We start from the raw sequence: 19834 nt of genomic DNA on the forward strand, positions 1-19834 counted from the left end.
GCACGTGCAATACAATTAAGTGCAGTTTTTGTGTTTTTTTAGTCTTCTAAAATTATTCTAAAATCTAAAAATGAATTAATACGTCATTTTAAGCAAACTCCAAATAAACTCTCAGAAAATAAACAAAAAAGGTACAAAAGTTGCATATTTGTTGTTAAATGTTAATATCACCCATCATCCCTAAACCAGAAACGTAAAAAATGTAAATAAGAAGCACGCCATATTACTTTTAAAATAAGTCAATTGATCAATCAACCGTCCCATAAAATATCAAAAATGTCAGGTGTATTTCAAATGTTATAATTAAAAACACACGGTCTATGTTAATCAGTGCAGTGTCACAGTGGGCGGGGCTACGCAGGGTTCGCCGCCGTCATTGTGGGCGTGGCTGTCAGGATTTGTCATTGGACGTCCTCCTCACGCTTCTGAGTGCTGAACGCGTGTAATTCACATCAGCAGCTTTGGGCCGAAGAACAGCGAGGTTTATTTCATCATGGGACTCACCAGCGATCCGAACTACCGCAAACTGGAGCAATGGTACAAATCCAGCGCCGGAAACCTCAACATGCGGCAGATGTTCGACGCGGATCAGGACAGATTCAACAAGTTCAGGTGAAACGCGCGAGCTCTGTTATACATTTACACTGGCGTTTCATCTCGTCTTCCGCGCATCAGCAGTTTCTAGGACTTGCATCCTGGTCTTACGGCCTATATGAGCAAATCTCTTGTATATAACGCAATTTATGCTCTGTTTTTGTAAGAGAGATTCTTCATGTAATATCAGGTCACGTATTAGTGTATATATGCGCATATCGCTACATGTCAGCCTTGATTTCCACGCTGATGTTACAAGGTTATTGCCACATCAGGCTAATAGTCTCGAGCTCCAGGTTCCGCCCTCTGCACTCTTGCACCTGCTTTATATCTTCATCTACACTAGTGTCAACTCACTGATAGTGTGTTTAACTGTTTATCTTTGCTTTAAAACAGTTAGCATTGCCATATTAGCAGCTAGGCACATAACAAGGTCATCGATCATGTGTGTTTGAGCTCTGCATGCACTTTACACTGCTCTTATGTGGCAGCATACTAATAAGTGTCTTTTATGACTGTTTATTAAATGCATATAATCAGGCATTTCTCAAGCGCGCTCACTGCTCATGCAATCTCTTAAGGGTGTATCTCATCCTCTCTGCGATACGTCTGTGTTTATATGTTGCATATTTACAATGGTCTATTCGTATGAGAGTGCATTAGCTGTTATGGGTTCAATTCTGATTTAGTGCGTTCATAAAAGTCTAAAATGCGTTTATTCTCAACAGGGCTGGCCAACAGAGGGCGCTATAGCTGCTTGTTGTACGTGCCCTTTTACACACACACACACACACACACACACACACACAAACAAACAATTCTATTCAGAAAGCTTTATTGGCATGACAAAAACATACATTTTGTATTGCCAAAGCATTAAAGCAACGTAGAAACATTTAGTAAAGCCTAGGGAAAATAAAAGTAATAATGAAACTAAATAAAGGCATTATTATATAAACACATGGCTAGATATAGCTAAAAATAAATCAGATAAGTGTTAATAAAATAAAGAATTATAATAATACATAAAAGATTATACTACAGACATCATACTACATACACACGCTCTCTCTCTCTCACACTCACACATTTGTACATATATATATATATATATATATATATATATATATATATATATATATATACACACACACACACACACACACACACACACACACTATATAGCCAAAAGTATTGGCACCCCCCTTCTAATGAACATGTTTGACTACTTTAGTAATTTCTATGAGTACAAATCTTAATGTTTAAGCATATAAAGATATTCTAGGGAATTGTGTGCTTCTAATTTTATAGCAACAGTTTGGACAGAACCCTTTTCTATTCTATTCTATTCTATTATTTATATTTCTGGGATCAGGACTTGGTTTTCTGCAGACCAGTCAAGTTCTTCCACACTGACTGAATCAATCATGTCTTCTTGAACCGTGTCTTATACACAGAGACACTGTCATGTTAGAATAGAAAAGGGTTCTGTCCAAACTGTTGCTATAAAATTAGAAGCACACAATTCCCTAGAATATCATTATATGCTTTAATATTAAGATTTGTACTCATAGAAATGACTAAAGTAGTCAAACATGTTCATTAGAAGGGGGTGGCCCAATACTTTTGGCAGTATAGTGTGTGTGTGTATATATGTGTGTGTGTGTATATATATATATATATATATATTTGTATGTGTATTTTATTTATTTATTTTCTTGCAAATTGAATCTTTGACCTTTGCTATGATCTGTTGGTTTTATGGATTAAATGTTAAAAGTAGATCCCAGCTGCAGAGCATGGTTAATTTATGGTCAAAGATTACAGGCTCTGTACAGCTGGGTTTGTCTGCTCTGTGTGAGAGGAATGTTCTTAGGAAGTCTTTGACCATCTTGGATGCTACATCTCACATCTTGTATAGAATTTGAACTGCTTCCCTCAGGCAGGCGATATAGAGTGCCCAAGTGGAGAACTGTTAAAGATTCTAGGTCTTTTGTTTCAAATGCAGTTATGAGTGTAAATACTAATTTACTTACTTAGAAGAGGTGTTAGTGAGGCCAGCAGGGGGTGCTCACCCTGCGGTCTGTGTGGGTCCTAACGCCCCAGTATAGTGACAGGGACACTATACTGTCAAAAAGCACCGTCTTTCGGATGAGACGTTAAACCGAGGCCCTGACTCGCTGTGGTCATTAAAAATCCCAGGATGTCTTTCGAAAAGAGGTGTGACCTCGGCATCCTGGCCAAATTTCCCATTGGTGTCTGACCATCATGGCCTCCTAATCATCCCCTTACACTGATTGGCTTCATCACTCTGTCTCCTCTCCACCAGTAAGCTGGTGTGTGGTGGGCATTCTGGCGCACTATGGCTGCCGTCGCATCATCCAGGTGGATGCTGCACACTGGTGGTGGACGAGGAGACGCCACCCCTCACAATGTAGAGCGCTTTGAGTGCTTAGAAAAGCGCTATATAAATGTAATGAGTTATTATTATTATTATTATTATTATTTGAAACAAAGATAAAGGTGTACCATGAATTTTAATAGTATATGAAGAATTATTGTAAATACCCAGGGTTTGTGATGTTTTTTGTTTTATAAAATGTGTATGTTTGTGAGGTTGAAGCTGCTTAAATTGCCCTGTAAAGGGACAAATAAAGATATTACTACTACTACTTATTGTATGTTAATATACAAAATAAACACAACCCAAATTCCGGAAATCTTGGGATGGGGGTTTTTTTTTTATTTGAATAAAATGAAAACTAAAAGATTCTCAAATCAAATGAGCCAATATTTTATTCACAATAGAACATAGATAACATAAAACAAATGTTTAAACTAAGACATTTTACAATTTTATGCACTAAATGAACTCATTTCAAATTTGATGCCTGCTACAGGTCTCAAAATAATTGGGACGGGGGCATGTTTACCACGGTGTAGCATCTTCTCCTCTTTTCAAAACAGTTTGAAGACAAAGTAAATAAAGCCCCGGACTCTTCTACTACGAAGCCATGCTGCTGTAATAGCTACAGTATGTGGTTTTGCATTGTCCTGCTGAAATACACAAGGCCTTCCCTAAAATAGACGTCATCTGGAGGGGAGCATATGCTGCTCTAAAACCTTTATATACCTTTCAGCATTCATAGTGCCTTCCAAAACATGCAAGGTGCCCATACCATATGCACTTATGCACCCCCATACCATCAGAGATGCTGGCTTTTGAACTGAACGCTGATAACACGCTGGAAGGTCTCCCTCCTCTTTAGCCCGGAGGACACAGCGTCCATGATTTCCAACAAGAATGGCAAATTTGGACTCACCTGACCATAGAACACTTTTGAAACAGTCCATTTTAAATGAGCCTTCTTCGCCCACAGGACACGACGGCGCTTCTGGACCATGTTCACATATGGCTTCCTTTTTGCGTGATAGAGCTTTAGTTGGCATCTGCAGATGGCACGGCGGATTGTTTACCGACAGTGGTTTCTGGAAGTATTCCTGGGCCCATTTAGTAATGTCAATGACAGAATCATGCCGATGAGTGATGCAGTGTCCCGAAGACCACGAGCATCCAACAAAGGTCTTCGGCCTTGTCCCTTACCCGCAGAGATTTCTCCAGTTTATCTGAATCTTTTGATGTTATGCACTGTAGATGATGAGATTTGCAAAGCCTTTACAATTTGACGTTGAGGAACGTTGTTTTTAAAGTAGTGATGCTCCGATCAGCATTTTTGGGGCCGATCACCGATTACCGATCACCAAAATCATGATCTGCCGATTGCCGATCACTGCCGATCACAGAATGGCAGGGGGATGGGAATCTTTTATCAGTAGAAATATGCTAGAGTCAAGAAAATCTTAAAGAACCACCAATATTTATTTGATTGTAGTTAGAAAACAAGATAACATAAGGCTACTTACTGTATGCCATCTTTTCCAAATAAGGCAGATTAACATTTTTCAAAACAAAGACATTTTTCAAAACATTGCGTGGATTTTCTCTTTTTGGATCCCCCATGACTGAAACATGCCGCTAAATGCGTTCACCAAAGCCTCCGCAGAATGTGACCCCGTGAAATCCTGACAGTGTAGCACAATGTTGTGTCTTTTGAAGTTTGAGTCAATAAAGTGCGCTGTTAAGCTTAGCAGGGACATTGGACAGGCGTCTGCACTCCATATATCGCTTGTGAAGCTAATATGTACGCTATCATTCAGAAGCTTGTCAATGTGTGTGTGCACGGATTTGTACAACGCGGGGAGACACACATCAGTTAGATATTTCCTGCCTGGGGGGTCGTATTGTGGCTCAAGGCAGGTTAGCAAGCGACGGAACCCTTTATCCTCCACAACGGATAGAGGTTGTTCGTCGAGGCAAATGAATTCCATGATTCTGGACGTGATGTCTTTCCATCTCTTACTATCCCGGCTGTATGGTTCACGTCTTTTAAAGGCATCACTCACAGTCGGCTGATTGAGGGATGGGGATGTTTGCGTCGGCTGGTTTAGTCTCTCATACTCTGCATATTCAGCTGTTGTATGGCGTGTTCGAAGATGCCTAATCATGTTGGTTGTATTAAAATGCCGTTGATGTATTCCACCTCGAGGGATTTCAGCACGACATGTATTGCATATGGCTAATTTTATGTCTTTGTCTGACACTTTGAAAAACCTCCAGACGGGAGAAGGAGAAGTCATTTTGCTGCTGTCTGGCCAGCTCTGCTCTGCTGTTGTGTTCCCGCGCGCCACATGCAGAAAAGTTGCGCAAGTTATTTACGTCACGTGATCGGCTTTTTTGATCGGCGCTTTTGGGGGTTGCCGATTAAGCTATTTTTAACCAATATCGACCGATCATGATCGGCGGCCGATCAATCGGAGCATCACTATTTTAAAGTATTCCGCAATCTTTTTACGCACTCTTTCACAGATTGAAGAGCCTCTGCCCATCTTTACTTCTGAGAGACTCTGCCTCTCTAAGACATCCCTTTTGTTACAGACCTGATGTCAATTAAATTAATTAGTTGCTAGATATTCTCCCAGCTGAATCTTTTCAAAATTTCTTGCTTTTTCAGCGCTTTGTTGCCCCCGTGCCAACGTTGAGACCTGTAGCAGGCATCAAATTTGAAATGAGCTCATTTAGTGGATAAAAGTGTAACATTTCTCAGTTTAAACATTTGTTCTCTGTTCTGTTGTGAATAAAATATTGGCTCATGTGATTTTAAGTCTTTTAGTTTTCATTTTATTCAAATAAAAAAAAGAAAATCCCAACATTTCTGGAATTTGGGTTGTATTATGGTCACTATAGTCTCTTAATATTTTATGTTTGCTGCAGTAAAACTGTTAATTTAGTATTAGTTGCTAAATCTTACATAAAAATACAATAAAGATTTTGAAAGCTTCTATGGAAAGTAACTAGTATTTTGGATAAACTTTTTTGCTATTACATTTTTTGAAAGGGATAGATCAGGAATATGAATGGGGGGGGGGGGGGGTAATTTAATAATATTTGAAAAGTGCAATTCCGTTTTGAGAGTAATGTGGCATTGCTGCAATTTGAGCGTCACTGCTTAATATAACAGTGCTGTGATGGGCCTAATACATTTTCTCAAATGGCTCATTTAGCTTTCCTCATCTGTTTACTTCATTTTTCCAGTCTAAATATCCCTAACATCCTCTCACTTGCGTATATATTAGGCTTGAATGATGTTCCTGGATTATCCGTGTTGTACATGTAGCAAAATGTAACCCGTCTAGCTTTTGTATATCCTAATGATGTGTGTGATTTGTCTTCTGAGCAGTTTACAGCTGACGACAGATGATGGAGACATTCTGCTGGATTACTCGAAGAATCTTGTCAACGAAGAAGTCATGCGCATGCTCTTCGACATGGTATGGTCCACCATCTTCACATCAGAATAATTTCTTCATAAAGTCAGAGTAGAGAGTGTTAGTGTGCAGGAGCGGAGCTGTTACTGTAATCTCTCAGCTAAGCATCTTTAAACCCCTCGTCAGAAGCACATGTGCATGTGTGTTTGTCCGTCTCCAGATGTTAATTGGCTTAATGCTTGTGTGCTTAAAGCTGCTACTGCTGAGAATAGAATGGGTGTATCAGGTTAACTGTATCACTGGGCCTGTGTGTGGTGGAATGTTTAAGTAGTTTGAGCTTAAGTTCAAAGTATAATTCAGTTTTGATGCAATTGCTAGCACTTGTCTGCAGCAAATAGTAGAATTATATACATTTTGACATAGGGGCATGGAATAATAAAAAGTTAATTGCAACTTTATCTTATAATTTGGATTTAGTTTATCGCAGTTCTTAGAAAAAAATTGCTAGATTGTGAGATGTAAACTTTTCTTGCAATTCAGAGTTTACATCTCACAATTCCAACTTTACATTTCAAAATTCTTACTTTACTTTTTCTAACTCTACATTTCACAATTCCAAGTTTACATCTCAATTCTGAATTCTTTATCAGAATTGACTTTGCATCTCACAATTTCAACTTTACATGTCAGAATTCTACAATTACGTCTTAGTTCAGAGTTTACATCTTGCAATTTTGACTTTACATTTCGCAGTTCCAAGTTTACATTTAAATTCTAAATTTAAATCTCACAATTCTGAATTCTTTCTCAGAATTCTGACTTTGCACCTTGCAATTCCAACTTTACGGTGCACAATTTTGACTTTACATCTCATAATTTGACATCTTGTAGTTCCAACTTTACTTTTTTTTTTGCAGAATTGCAAGTTTATACTGTGTTGAGCTCTAGTTGTCATTACAGCTCATGTGTAACCTGACTCAGTTCTTCACTTCAGTACTCTTTAGCCAATCAAAGTAGAGATTGTGAAACTGTATGACTCTGATGCAGCACATTTCTTACAGTAATCACAGCCGCACACAAAACACAATTGGTGTTTGCGTAGTTCTTTGTATGTATGCTTACACAAGTTCTGAGTCACAATAACCGTTTTTTTTTTCCCCCGTCTCATCATGATTAGGCACGATCGGTGGGCGTTGAAGCTGCCAGAGAGAAGATGTTTGCTGGAGAAAAGATAAACTTCACTGAGGTAATATAAAACATCTCACTGAGAATTAACTTGAGCTTGAGTTTAGGTTGAAATTGCAAGACCTGTTGTAATGCACTTCTAGAATATGGTTCTGTGTAAGTTCCACTTCCATCTTCTCTAAATGTATATTTGCACATAGCAGAAAGTTTTATTAAACCCCTCAGTTTCCTATTTAACTCACTGGCCTGAAACTACAGCATGTAATGTCTCTTTTGTGGCTCATGGTAAATTATATTTTAACACCCCAATAAGTCATAACTTTCATGAAATGGTTGAAAATGAAATGTCAACAAAAAAGAGAGCATAGTTGCTATTATGTCTCTTTAGTATGGAGCTGAGCTGGATGTGTGTGTGTGTGTTGGTTTGCAGGGTCGTGCTGTTCTCCACACCGCCCTGAGGAACCGCTCTAACACCCCCATCATGGTGGAGGGTAAAGACGTGATGCCGGATGTGAACAGAGTCCTGGAGCAGATGAAGGGCTTTTGCCATGTGAGTGAAGATGCGTGTAACAACCCTCTTGTTTATAGAACACTTGGTCCTACTTTATATTAAGTGGCTTTAACTACTATGTACTTGCATTTAAATGAATAATTTAGTACAATGCACTGATTGTGTACATGATTTTACTTTGTATTTATTTTTTTATTTTTTACTAGCTGCATGTAATTACATTTACACTGTTGACCTGTCCCTTGTACCTTACACCCATACCACCAAACCTGTCCCTAACGTTACCCATATCCCACCTCGATAGCAGCAAAAGTGTTTTGCAATACAATACAAACACAATAAGTAGATTGTATGTTCATTGTAGTTAAGGTCACTTTATATAAAGTGGGATCAAACCCTTTTTTTTTTTATGGAGGTTCACTTATTAACTAAAATGTAAATACAAAATATGAATCTGTAATAATTTGACAGTCTCCCCATGTCATTTCAATTCGCAATCGCAATCATAAAGCTAGGAGAGCATGCACATCTCACTGTAACTGACCTCTGTAGTGCTATGATATACATGGTACTCAAAGTGAAAAGTAATAGCCACACAACAGGGTTTTGTGGAGAAACTAAATAAAAATCCAGTTCTTTATTTCATTTTTATTTATGATAATTTAAACACGTACGTACGTGTGTGTGTGTATATATATATATATATATATATATATATATCAGTATTTAATTTGTTTAAATTCTCATATAAAATGAAATAAATATTTAAAATATGGTTGAACATGGAAAATACCAGTACTCATTCTTAAGTATGTTTAATTTTATATTGGTTTTATTTTGTTTATTCATTTATATTTACATGAACTAAGTGCACTACTTCTCTACTGGTGCTTTAAAGTAATATAATTTACGACTAATTGATCGTTAATTTCAGTTACACCTGACTAAGAAATTTCCTGAGAACTGACATTGCATATATGTGTGTGTGTGTTATTTTGCAGAGAGTGCGCAGTGGCGAGTGGAAAGGCTTCAGTGGTAAAGCCATCACTGATGTTGTGAACATTGGCATTGGTGGTTCTGACTTGGTGAGATTACCATGAGTTTCCTGAGATCCGGTGGATGTTTACACATCATAATCCACCAATAATAGAGATTTGGTTATTGCTTAGGCTGATCCAAGAGTAGCTGAAGTGGAATAAAACTGTTATTGTTAGTTGCCTGATTCTGGACTGAAATGTCAGTCACTTCTGTTTGATATTCTCTTTTTATTCCGATGGCTAGGACTCATTGAGTCAAGTCTAGTAATCATTAACAATACTCGTGTAATGTTTGGAAAAGCATTTATTATGTTTTGTTCTTCAGGGTCCTCTGATGGTGACTGAAGCTCTGAAGCCGTACTCTAAAGGAGGACCCAATGTCTGGTTCGTCTCTAATATTGATGGCACGCACATGGCCAAGACCCTCGCCCAGCTCAACACGGAGACCACCCTCTTCATCATCGCATCCAAGGTAAAGAACAGTATTTACAGAAAACAGTACTGTAGTGTTCATTTACACTTACATTAAACCAAACCAGTAATGCATACTGTAAATGCTTCATTTCTTAATGTGATTTTGTTTTTTTAGACATTCACCACCCAAGAGACCATCACTAACGCTGAGACGGCCAAAGAATGGTTCCTCCAGGCCGCTAAAGATGTTAGTACCTTTACTGCTGTGATTAAATTATGTGCGCTACATTATAGATGGTTGCTTGTTTGTCTCATTCAGCATTTTGTGTATTTTCAGACATCTGCTGTGGCCAAACATTTTGTGGCTCTTTCCACAAATGCAGTAAGTACAGGGTTATGCCGGCTGTATGATATTTTATGGTGACGATGCAAGTAAATTGTATCTTTAAGAAAAAGTTACATGAATTTCCTGTCTCCTCACCAGCCAAAAGTCAAGGACTTTGGTATTGACACCAACAACATGTTTGAGTTTTGGGATGTAAGTATTCCTTGCATTATAACCTATTATTGCACGAGATTTGAAATCTTTGTTTGGCTGAAAGTGTAAATGACTGAATGCATGGTTGCCAGTAATATTTGACTACTCTGCCATGTTGCTGAATTAGCATATTGCTTCTCAAAGCCCAGACTGTTTTTGTTGATCCTGAATGCTAATGTTTTAGTGGGTCGGCGGGCGCTACTCGCTGTGGTCGGCTATCGGTTTGTCCATTGCACTGCACATAGGTACGTCTGCTGTATGAACAGTCCCATAAGGCCTGAAACATTCTGTATGCAAGTATGTGAACGCAAATGCTTCTTGCTATGCAACTTTGAGTGTGTTTTGGTTGTTGTACATAAAATCAGAATGCAATTCAAGGTTGTTTTGCATTCTCAGCATTGCCAGAGGGGGCGCTATAACAGGTATTAGCTAGGGGTGTGCGATAAATCGTCTGTGATAATATCGTAATTGTTTTGAGTATTTTGCAAAAACCATTCAAAAAGCCTACAGAGAGCACGGATTTCGTGAAGTCTAGATTATTGCACGCATTTAGTGCGTTCTTTCACTGCATGATTCAGTCATTTAAAATACATTTAGAATGATCACAAATTCAAGACAAGAAAATGTATATATTTATCACTTCGTATAGTTAATCAATGTCACGAGTGATGCTTTTTTTTCCCCAAATATGACCATGAATGCAAATGTGATTGATTTTTTTTTTTTTTAATTTTAACAACAGTTCAATAAACGAAGTTAAGCGATTTACGTTTTAGACAACATATTTCCTGTTTTTGCGCCATTTCAACAACAGAAATAATTCCAAACACGGACACAGCACTGTAATCAAGCTCTGGCCAAAGATTCGCATTTTATGTACTTGTATAGAGGACTAACTTCTGCTTGAACCAAATGTGAAAGACTGCTAATGCATCATGACTATTAGCACTGTTTGTTAGACTATTTACACATTTTTATTTATTTTTTTTGTCTGTAAATGTTCCAGTAACTTTATTCATTGTCGTCTTATAGGTTTCGACAATTTCGAGCAGCTGTTAGCTGGTGCTCACTGGATGGTAAGCACAACTGTAGTATGCAAGATAAGCATTACTATACATTGCACACTCCAAGCTGTATACCTCAGAAGTGTCTGAGGGTTCGTGTTTCTGGGAGTAACCGCTCTGTACTCTTTCTATCAGGATAACCACTTCCGCTTGGCCCCTCTGGAGCAGAACGCCCCGGTCATGCTAGCCCTGCTTGGCGTCTGGTATGTCAACTTCTTCCAGGCCGAGACGCATGCCCTGCTGCCCTACGACCAGTACATGCACCGCTTCGCTGCGTACTTCCAACAGGTTAGTCTGATGAGGTTTCAGGAAAGGACTAGGGATGCAACGATACCATTTTTTCAGAACCGATCCGATACCGAAAATTCTGAGTATCTGCCGATACGGATCCAATCCGATACCAGCGCAGTTTTTAAAAAAAAATGTAGAATTTCTAAACTTCTGTGTTGACCTGATAGTCACTCTTTAAACACAATCTACTACATATAGATAACTTCATTTTAATAAAAAATAACAAATGAAAAAATATATAATCACAATCTGTGAGAAAAATAGTATTATAAACTAGGTTAGTGGATAATTCAGCAGCAAAAGATACTCTAGAAAATTCATGGGTGCACAATTTTATAAAACCTAGTGAAACATTTTTATTTACAAATAAAAGTGAATAAGTGTACAACTAAATTTGGTAAAATGGTACACATTGCTCTTTTGTAATGTTGTAAAATACATTCATGAAAAAACAAGCAAATACATGCATACACACATTAAAAAAAATGTATGTATGTGTATATATAGAAATAGATACTATAAAATTAAAAGATTTCTTTTAAATCTATAGCACGGTAATGAAGGCAGCAACATACGATAGGACAGAACAAGAAAGACTATTAATAATCTTTCATTGCGCAAAAGTATTATAAAACAAAAGGCCCCAATTCAGAGCGGCACAAAGCGCGTATGCGCATGCCGTGCGCAGAATGATGCGCTTGAAGCGATGCGGAGTCACAGCGCGCAGGCTGCACAGCCCTCCGAGTCCGCATAGAAAAGTTCAAAGTACAAAAGGAAGAGAGATTGATTTGTAGTGTATTAAATCTGTGCATTAGTTTATTGATCCTTTTCTTTTAATGGCTCTTGAAGAGAGTTTGACTGTAGTAACTGAACGCAACGCGCAGTTTGATTGCTGAATGGAGGATGATAGACAGCTGCAGCGGAGAGAAGAGTTTACCTGAACTTGAATTTAACAACTTAAATATTCATCTGTACCTCAGATTAAACTATGGAACAGCTTCAGAACACTTGAAATATAGTGCACAACTTTATGGTGCTTTATAATGTTTTTGTGCCTTTCGTGGGGCTCAACAATAACACAGAATAGCATTCACACAATATCGGATTTGATATATCGTCTGACCGATACCCGATCCGCAGAAAATGAACGTATCGGAGCCGATACCGATCCTGAGTATCGGATCGATGCATCCCTAGAAAGGACCTCATAAATGTCATTAGCTGCATTTCCATTACCTTCAAATTGTGCAAATTGAAATTGTAAATTGAAAATAGGCCTAATGGAAAGCGTAAACTTTCCAAAAACGCCCAAATATCGCAAAAATTTTGTTTTTTCAGGCAATTTGAAAAATGAATATTCAGCAAAACTGCAATGGCATTGTTGTTTTTTGCATTTACAGGTCACATGGCATATGTAAAAAATCATATGATCATTCTACAATGTACAATTGTTTTTTAATTTTTTTTTAAACGCACCCATGTTTACGGATTAGAGCGTTCTCACTGCATGCGGTTGCAGTTCGGCAGTGCGTTCCAGGAGCGGTGTGTTTGCAGCAGTCATGCAGTGATCGTTTCTGCACCAAGGGCCAGTTTTACTAATAGCTTGCGCTAGCGCAAACCGTCTTTTGGCATTAAAGTAGTACGGTCAAGTTTTACTAAAGACGCACAGTGACGAATTAGCACTGAAAAGACATGGACACTGTTATTTTTGCACCTGACCTTATTGAATATGCATTTCTTGGAGTTTCCCTTTCAGATGCAAACAAGATTTTCCCTTTCAAATGCAAACAAGTTGCACTCGTCAAATTACTGGCATTTGCACCATTAATTAATGCCCAAATAAAGCAAAATGAGCTGTGCCTTTTTATTGACATTTATAAAATATCGCTAAAGTTTTGCACAAATCTGTAATGGAAACGCAGCTATTGTTTCTGATCGTAGGTCACTTGTTGAGTTGTTGGTGATCTTTCAGGGAGACATGGAGTCCAACGGGAAGTACATCACCAAGTCTGGCACTCGTGTGAATTACCACACTGGACCCATTGTATGGGGGGAACCGGGAACCAACGGACAGCATGCCTTCTACCAGCTCATTCACCAGGGTTTGTGATCCTAACCCTCCCCTGTGGAATACTTTAATTGACATGTTAAAGGGTTAGTTCACCCAAAAATGAAAATTATGCCATTAATTACTCACCCTGATGTCGTTCCAAACCCGTAAGACCTCCGTTCATCGTCGGAACACAAATTAAGATATTTTTGTTTGAATCCGAGAGCTCTCAGACCCCCACAGCTGAAATGTTCCCATGTCCAGAAACGTAGCAAGGAGAATGGTAAAATAATCCATGTAACATCAGGGGTTCAAATGTAATTTTACAAAGCCACGAGAATCCTTTTTGCGCAAAGAAAACAAAAATAACGATTTCTACGGTTTCTCTTGTGGACGTGCGTTCACGACAGTACATGACGCAAGCGCTGATCCAGCTCCAGCGTGATGACGTTGAACAGAAGGCTACGTTTCTGGACATGGGAACATTTCAGTATTGCTGTCTATGGAGGGCCTGAGAGCTCTCAGATTCAAACAAAAATATCTTAATTTGTGTTCCGACGATGAACGGAGGTCTTACGGGTTTGGAACGACATCAGGGTGAGTAATTAATGACATAATTTTCATTTTTGGGTGAACTAACCCTTTAATGCCCATGTGTGACGCGTTTATCGCAACAGATCATCTTCTGCACAGGCACTCGCTTGATTCCGGCTGACTTCCTCATTCCTGCTCAGAGTCAGCATCCTATCAGAGATAATCTGCATCATAAGGTATGCCGACGGTCTACGTGCTTCAGGACACGTCTTTGTTTTCTGGTTGTCTTGGGCATCTGATGCCCCAGATGTTATTTCATGTTATTTGAGCCGTGTTGGTCTATGTATTACGTCTCGTTTCATAAATCCGGTAGATCCTGATGGCGAACTTCCTGGCGCAGACAGAGGCTCTGATGAGGGGAAAGACCCCTGAAGAGGCCAAGAAGGAGCTCCAGGGTGCTGGGATGTCTGGAGATGCACTGGAGAAACTCTTGCCCCATAAAGTGAGTGGTTCTTCACTTGAAAACCAAGTGTCGATTCACAATCCTTTTTCTAAACTGGAACTGTAGCCTGGTGGTTAGTGGACATGCTTTGACAAATGCGCTTCCATCTGTGTGTTATGGTCATGCAGGGATTTTTGTTTGAATATACAAAAGCATTTCCAAAATTGCCTAAAGCAGGGGGTAGCCAACCCTGCTCCTGGAGAGCAACCATCATGCAGAGTTTTTGGAAATTATAGGCATAGCGTTTTAGTCATATTTTCCCGGCAGTTGGGATTCAAAACGTGAAATTGCAGAAAGAACTCTAGAAGAGGTTTGATCCTCTGCCTCTGTCATGGTTTTGCTTGCTTTCTCGTGCTGGCTTTAAACGTATATGACATCATCTAATGCAGCAACACTGCGCACGCTGAATGATCGTTGTATGACATCGTCTTTGTGAAGGTTCAGTTGCTCCCTGGGTGCAGAGGACACATTCTGAGTATGGGTTACCATACCTGGCCTTTGACGTCACTTGACGCGAGTTGCGTGGCTTATCTGCTCTGGGGTCGACAATATAATTGGCCCGGTGGCCCGGACGTACTTTTAAAACCGTCAGGGCCACCAGATCGCTCCAACCACTAGCCCGGTGGGGCCAGTAAAAATAATGCCTCGATTAAAAAAAAGTCTAATTTCACAATTACCTGTGGTTCTGTGTTTTGATTTCTGTTTAATCGTCTCGGTAACCACCGCTAACACGTTACGTGATCCCGACAGTTACAGATGCAGCGGTTTATGCGCTCCGTGACGTCTGCACCGCCTTGCTCGCTCCCGCGGTTACGCGCGCAAACTGCACACTGCTGCTCAGCACCTACCTATAGCTACTATTAAGCTAGGCTACATGTTTATGAAACCCACATCACCCGGCCAAACGCCGGGTAAAAAAGAGAAGGCAAGGAAGAGAAAATCACTAGAGGAATTGAGGGAAAGCGAACGGGAATACGAAAAGAAAAGGCAGAGAAAGTTTCAGCCCCAGTGGCGAGACCGCTGGAATTGGCTGGGCTTAGGGGTGTGCGATATGACGATTTTTGATCGTGGACGATAAAAATGTCTCCACTATCTGCTTTTGAAGAAATATCGTAGTATCGCGCTACCGCGCACATTGTCAAATACAGTTCTGGCGCCTCCGTCTCTATATACTGTACAACAGGACATACAGCAGTAGAGTTACTCTGACAGGACACTGCACTTATTCGCGATCGCAAAAGTACATTATTTGCACACAAGCCTTGCTGGTTAAATGTTTAATTCGCGCGCTGGTCTGACGTGCGCTTGTTCTGAGCGGATACACCTGAAGCACGCGCACTAAAAAGCCTGTCTAACAGCTCCTGATTACTCAACTAACTTATTTTTTGCGCTAATACTGTCAAAACACACAAGGTTTACATACAGACGGAGTTGGTTATCTCTAAAATGAAAGTAAATAGTTAAGAGAGAAACGGATGCGTGCCTGTACTGTATATTAGATGCGTGCAGCTCTTAAAGGGACAGGACACTAAACATGCTGTCGACTGTCATTAAAGGGATAGTTCACCCTAAAATTTATTTTCTGTCATTATTTACTCACTCACATGTTGTCCCAAACCTCTATTAATTTCTTGTGCTGAACCCAAAAGAAGATATTTTGAAGAATGAGGGTAACCAAACAGTTGCTGGTCTACACTGACTTTGATAGGAAATCGTGAATCGTGATATTTCTAAAAAAAAATCGTGATATGATATTTTTCCCATATCGCCCACCCCTAGCTGGGCTACGGTCAAGAAAAAAAGAGGTTTACTGTGAGCTCTGCAGATCAATGCCCACATATGCAGACAAGTAAGTTAGAGAAAAGTTAACATGTATGAAACCTATGGTATGAACATAATGTAATGAATTGCTGTGTGACTACGGAGAATGAATCCTATGCAATAGGTTTATTTGCACTTGTTTCATGTTTTTGCACAGGTTTGCTGCACTTTGCACAAAACCTACCTTAAAAAAAATAAATGTTATTCATGTTGTTCAAGCAAACTGTTCTTTTTCGTGATTATTGGGATCAATACCTGACGCGTTGACCTGGGCCAGTGAACTTCAAGAGACACTGGCCCGGAGGGCCAGTGGCAAATTTCCCTTATTGTCTACCCCTGCTGCTATTTGCTAATTTTCTCCCACGGCCTAATAGGATGGTATTGTGTCCATTGGATGCATGCTTTAGAATCCCGCTGGAAGTAGTAGGTCATCCGTGTACTTTTCACCTTCTGTTTTGTAGGGGTGTGCTCAAAATATCGATTCTTAGATACATACCGATATAATAAAAAAAGATACAGTATCGATATTCTAGCCCTTAGTATCGATACTCCGCCCAGCCATTAGGGGGCGCAGCGGCGCCCGCGAGTTTCAAAAAAACTCATGGAAAATGTTAAAGCAAGATGTAGCATGTAGCAAGTGATTTCATAGTGAAATATGTTATGGCAGTACATGGTGTCACAAAAAAGAATTATAAGAAGATTTAATAAGAAGTTAAGAATAATAAGAAGAAGATTTTGTGCTTGTGTGAGCTCAGACTGTACCCTTGGAAAGTTAAATGTTGACTTGTGGTAATTTCCAGATTAATACAATTTGTGTACAATTAATCAGAGCACTTAAAGTTGCAAATATTTAAGCAAAATGCACTTTGTTATAATGCACTTTTGTCTTCAATAAATTGAAGAAAAATGCAGAGTTCTGTTTGTTGAGTAAATGTGTTCAGCATTAACTAATTGGCTCTGGCCCATGTATTTTTATTGAATCGTATCGAATCGTGTCACATTGTATCAAATCGTATCGAGACAGCTCTGTATCGAGGTACGTATCGAATCGTGACCTGTGTATCGAGGTATGTATCGTATCGCCAGGTTCTCCAAGGTATACAGCCCTACTGTTTTGTGACACTATCAATTTGGACAGTACTGCGGTATAGTCGGGAAGTCAGAATATTTAAACTGTTTGAATCTTTTACTTCACGTGGCATGTTCCTCTGGTGTGTAATATGTTTTTTTTAATGTTTTTGTATAATTCCACACTTTTTTTTTTTTTTGTAGGTTTTTGAAGGTAACAAGCCAAGCAACTCTATCATCTTCAAGAAACTTACACCTTTCATGCTTGGTGCACTTGTTGGTGAGTATCAAACATGTTATACCGCTACTTCCTTTTGTAGATGTGCATTGGTTTTGTTGACCCCACACTCATGGACAATACAATGTATTTCAGCCATGTATGAACACAAGATCTTCGTGCAAGGTGTGATGTGGGATATCAACAGCTATGACCAGTGGGGGTGAGTCCAGATCAAAGTCTTTGCAGCTTTGATTGGGTCCAGTTCAAAAGTTGCTATGAAACTGAAGTCGCAACAGATCTTTTCCTCCGTATTGTGACCTTGTGAGAAATTGTTTGCTTTGAGAAATCTGAAGTTTCAGGCATGCGTACATTTACAGAGAATTTGTATCTGTCCCATCAGCGTGGAGCTCGGCAAGCAGCTGGCCAAGAAGATCGAACCCGAGCTGCAGGACGATGCAGATGTTCATTCCCACGACTCCTCCACCAATGGACTCATCAGCTTCTTCAAGAAGAACCGCTCTTAAATGTTTCCTCCCCCTTAACCCTACCTCTGCTGACCTCATCCAATGAGATTAGTGAATTATTATTATTATTAACGCTTGGCATAGTTCAGACGGTAAGCCTAGACAAGGAGGATGAGCACTTTGCCATCAATAAGCCATGAGATTTGTGTGTTGTGTAAGATTTGACTCTATCATGTATCTGTGGACCTGTATGGACGACTGTATCTGTTTGCACTGCACATTCTAGATGGATTTCATGTTCTCCTTTGGACCAAGGAACCACAATAAATGTATTTGTCACCTTCCTTGCCTGGCTGCATATTCTTTTTGTTCAGCAAAATTTTCTTTTCCAGTAATGGACCAGCACATGTTCCAGATCCATAATTGTTTGCACAAGCTGTTTTAGTGGATCCTCCTTTCTCTTCAACTGCAAGACATTCATGCTATGCCCTGTACGTTTCTGGTGCATTTCATGAAAATCCGGTTCCTCACTACCATTGTTTGACAATGTTACGCACACACAATGAGTAAAACGCTTGTCTTATGTCCCATAACCTGTTTTGAAAACCTTGCCTGATTTGACACCATCTCTTGTTGTGGGACCTCATCTATATCAAACATATTACTCAGGCTCAATATTTTGAGTTGAGAGGAATTTCTCCCTGAATTAGCGAACATGCTAACTACAAACCATGTGCTGTCAAGTAGGACGTAATCCTTGTTCAATAACCTTTTCGGCTATGGAATGACATTCCTGTCAACATTAGGGTTTAGGAGTGGAATGTGTGATTGAACGATGTTAACATTATATTGGCATAACTTCAAGTTATTGATTAGGCTAAGTATTATGGATATAGTTAAGGCTATATTTGTTTGACATGAATGTTGTTCCAGACAAAAGATACTGATCTAGAAACAAAGTCACAGTTATCAGAAATGAATGTATTACCAAATCATACCAAAATCAGCTTGTCTGAAATTGATCTAGAATTGCATGAACTTGATATTAAAGTTTGATGGTTATGAGAGTAGATCGAAATGTTTCTTTAAATGCTGTCCGGCCCGAAAGACCTTTGAAGCCAACAAGTTCAATTTTGCAGTTCATCAGATTAATGCATCCAACATCCAGTTATGTTGTTAAAAGCACATTGCATTTTATCATCCATATCACCTTTTATTTTATAGTTTCCGTTTGTTTCAGTGTAGCGGTTTGTTTCTTAAGATGAAACATGGACTAGAGTTTTATATAAAATGATACAATTTTTCTACAGCCATAGGCACGTTTACACATGCCTAAATATACAACATATCATATGCACTGGTTTAGGGTGGGATTTGTTTCTGTGTGCAGTGTGAAGCATAAAACCTGAACGATTTACCAGATTCACACACTCATCAAACCTGCTGAGCACAATAGACAGGTTTTTATATGATCTGCTGGTGGTAGTCTGTTTTGGGCTGCTGCTGCTGCTTCTGCGGGTTGCTGAGGGCCGGTCGGTGAGGTGGTCTGTGCTGCTCGTGGTTTCTGAAGTGACTTTGAACTGTTTGGTCCATTCAAGCGCTCTTAAAGCTGGCCTTGTGAGTGTGCTGTGTAGTGTCATCCACTATGTAGGGAGAGAAGAGGTCATGTTGCCTACCCAAAACAAGCCTGTACTGATCACGGGTAAGACACTGTC

The 19834-nt window shown here is 39.4% G+C and overlaps 1 protein-coding gene across 2 annotated transcripts; it reads left to right on the forward strand.

Annotated features, from left to right (window-relative positions):
* Window positions 1-375: 375 nt before the first annotated feature.
* LOC306866673 (glucose-6-phosphate isomerase-like) lies at window positions 376-18710 on the forward strand. Of its 2 annotated transcripts, XR_013783954.1 has the most exons (19): window positions 404-612; window positions 6393-6483; window positions 7598-7666; window positions 8036-8155; window positions 9118-9201; window positions 9479-9625; window positions 9743-9814; window positions 9905-9949; window positions 10052-10105; window positions 10290-10350; window positions 11138-11181; window positions 11305-11457; window positions 13433-13562; window positions 14204-14280; window positions 14418-14546; window positions 17640-17715; window positions 17809-17875; window positions 18056-18271; window positions 18406-18463. XR_013783954.1 is itself a non-coding variant. In XM_079411955.1 (18 exons), the coding sequence occupies exons 1-18, from the start codon at window positions 494-496 to the stop codon at window positions 18177-18179; spliced, it is 1662 nt and encodes a 553-aa protein (XP_079268081.1). In that variant the 5' UTR covers window positions 376-493; the 3' UTR covers window positions 18180-18710. The 2 variants fall into 2 exon arrangements, 1 of the variants encoding a protein (XP_079268081.1); XM_079411955.1 differs by having other exon boundaries at window positions 376-612; window positions 18056-18710.
* The last annotated feature ends 1124 nt before the right edge of the window (window positions 18711-19834 follow it).

Source organism: Barbus barbus (assembly GCF_936440315.1).
Source record: "Barbus barbus genome assembly, chromosome: 48".
In the NCBI taxonomy this organism is placed as follows: domain Eukaryota; kingdom Metazoa; phylum Chordata; class Actinopteri; order Cypriniformes; family Cyprinidae; genus Barbus; species Barbus barbus.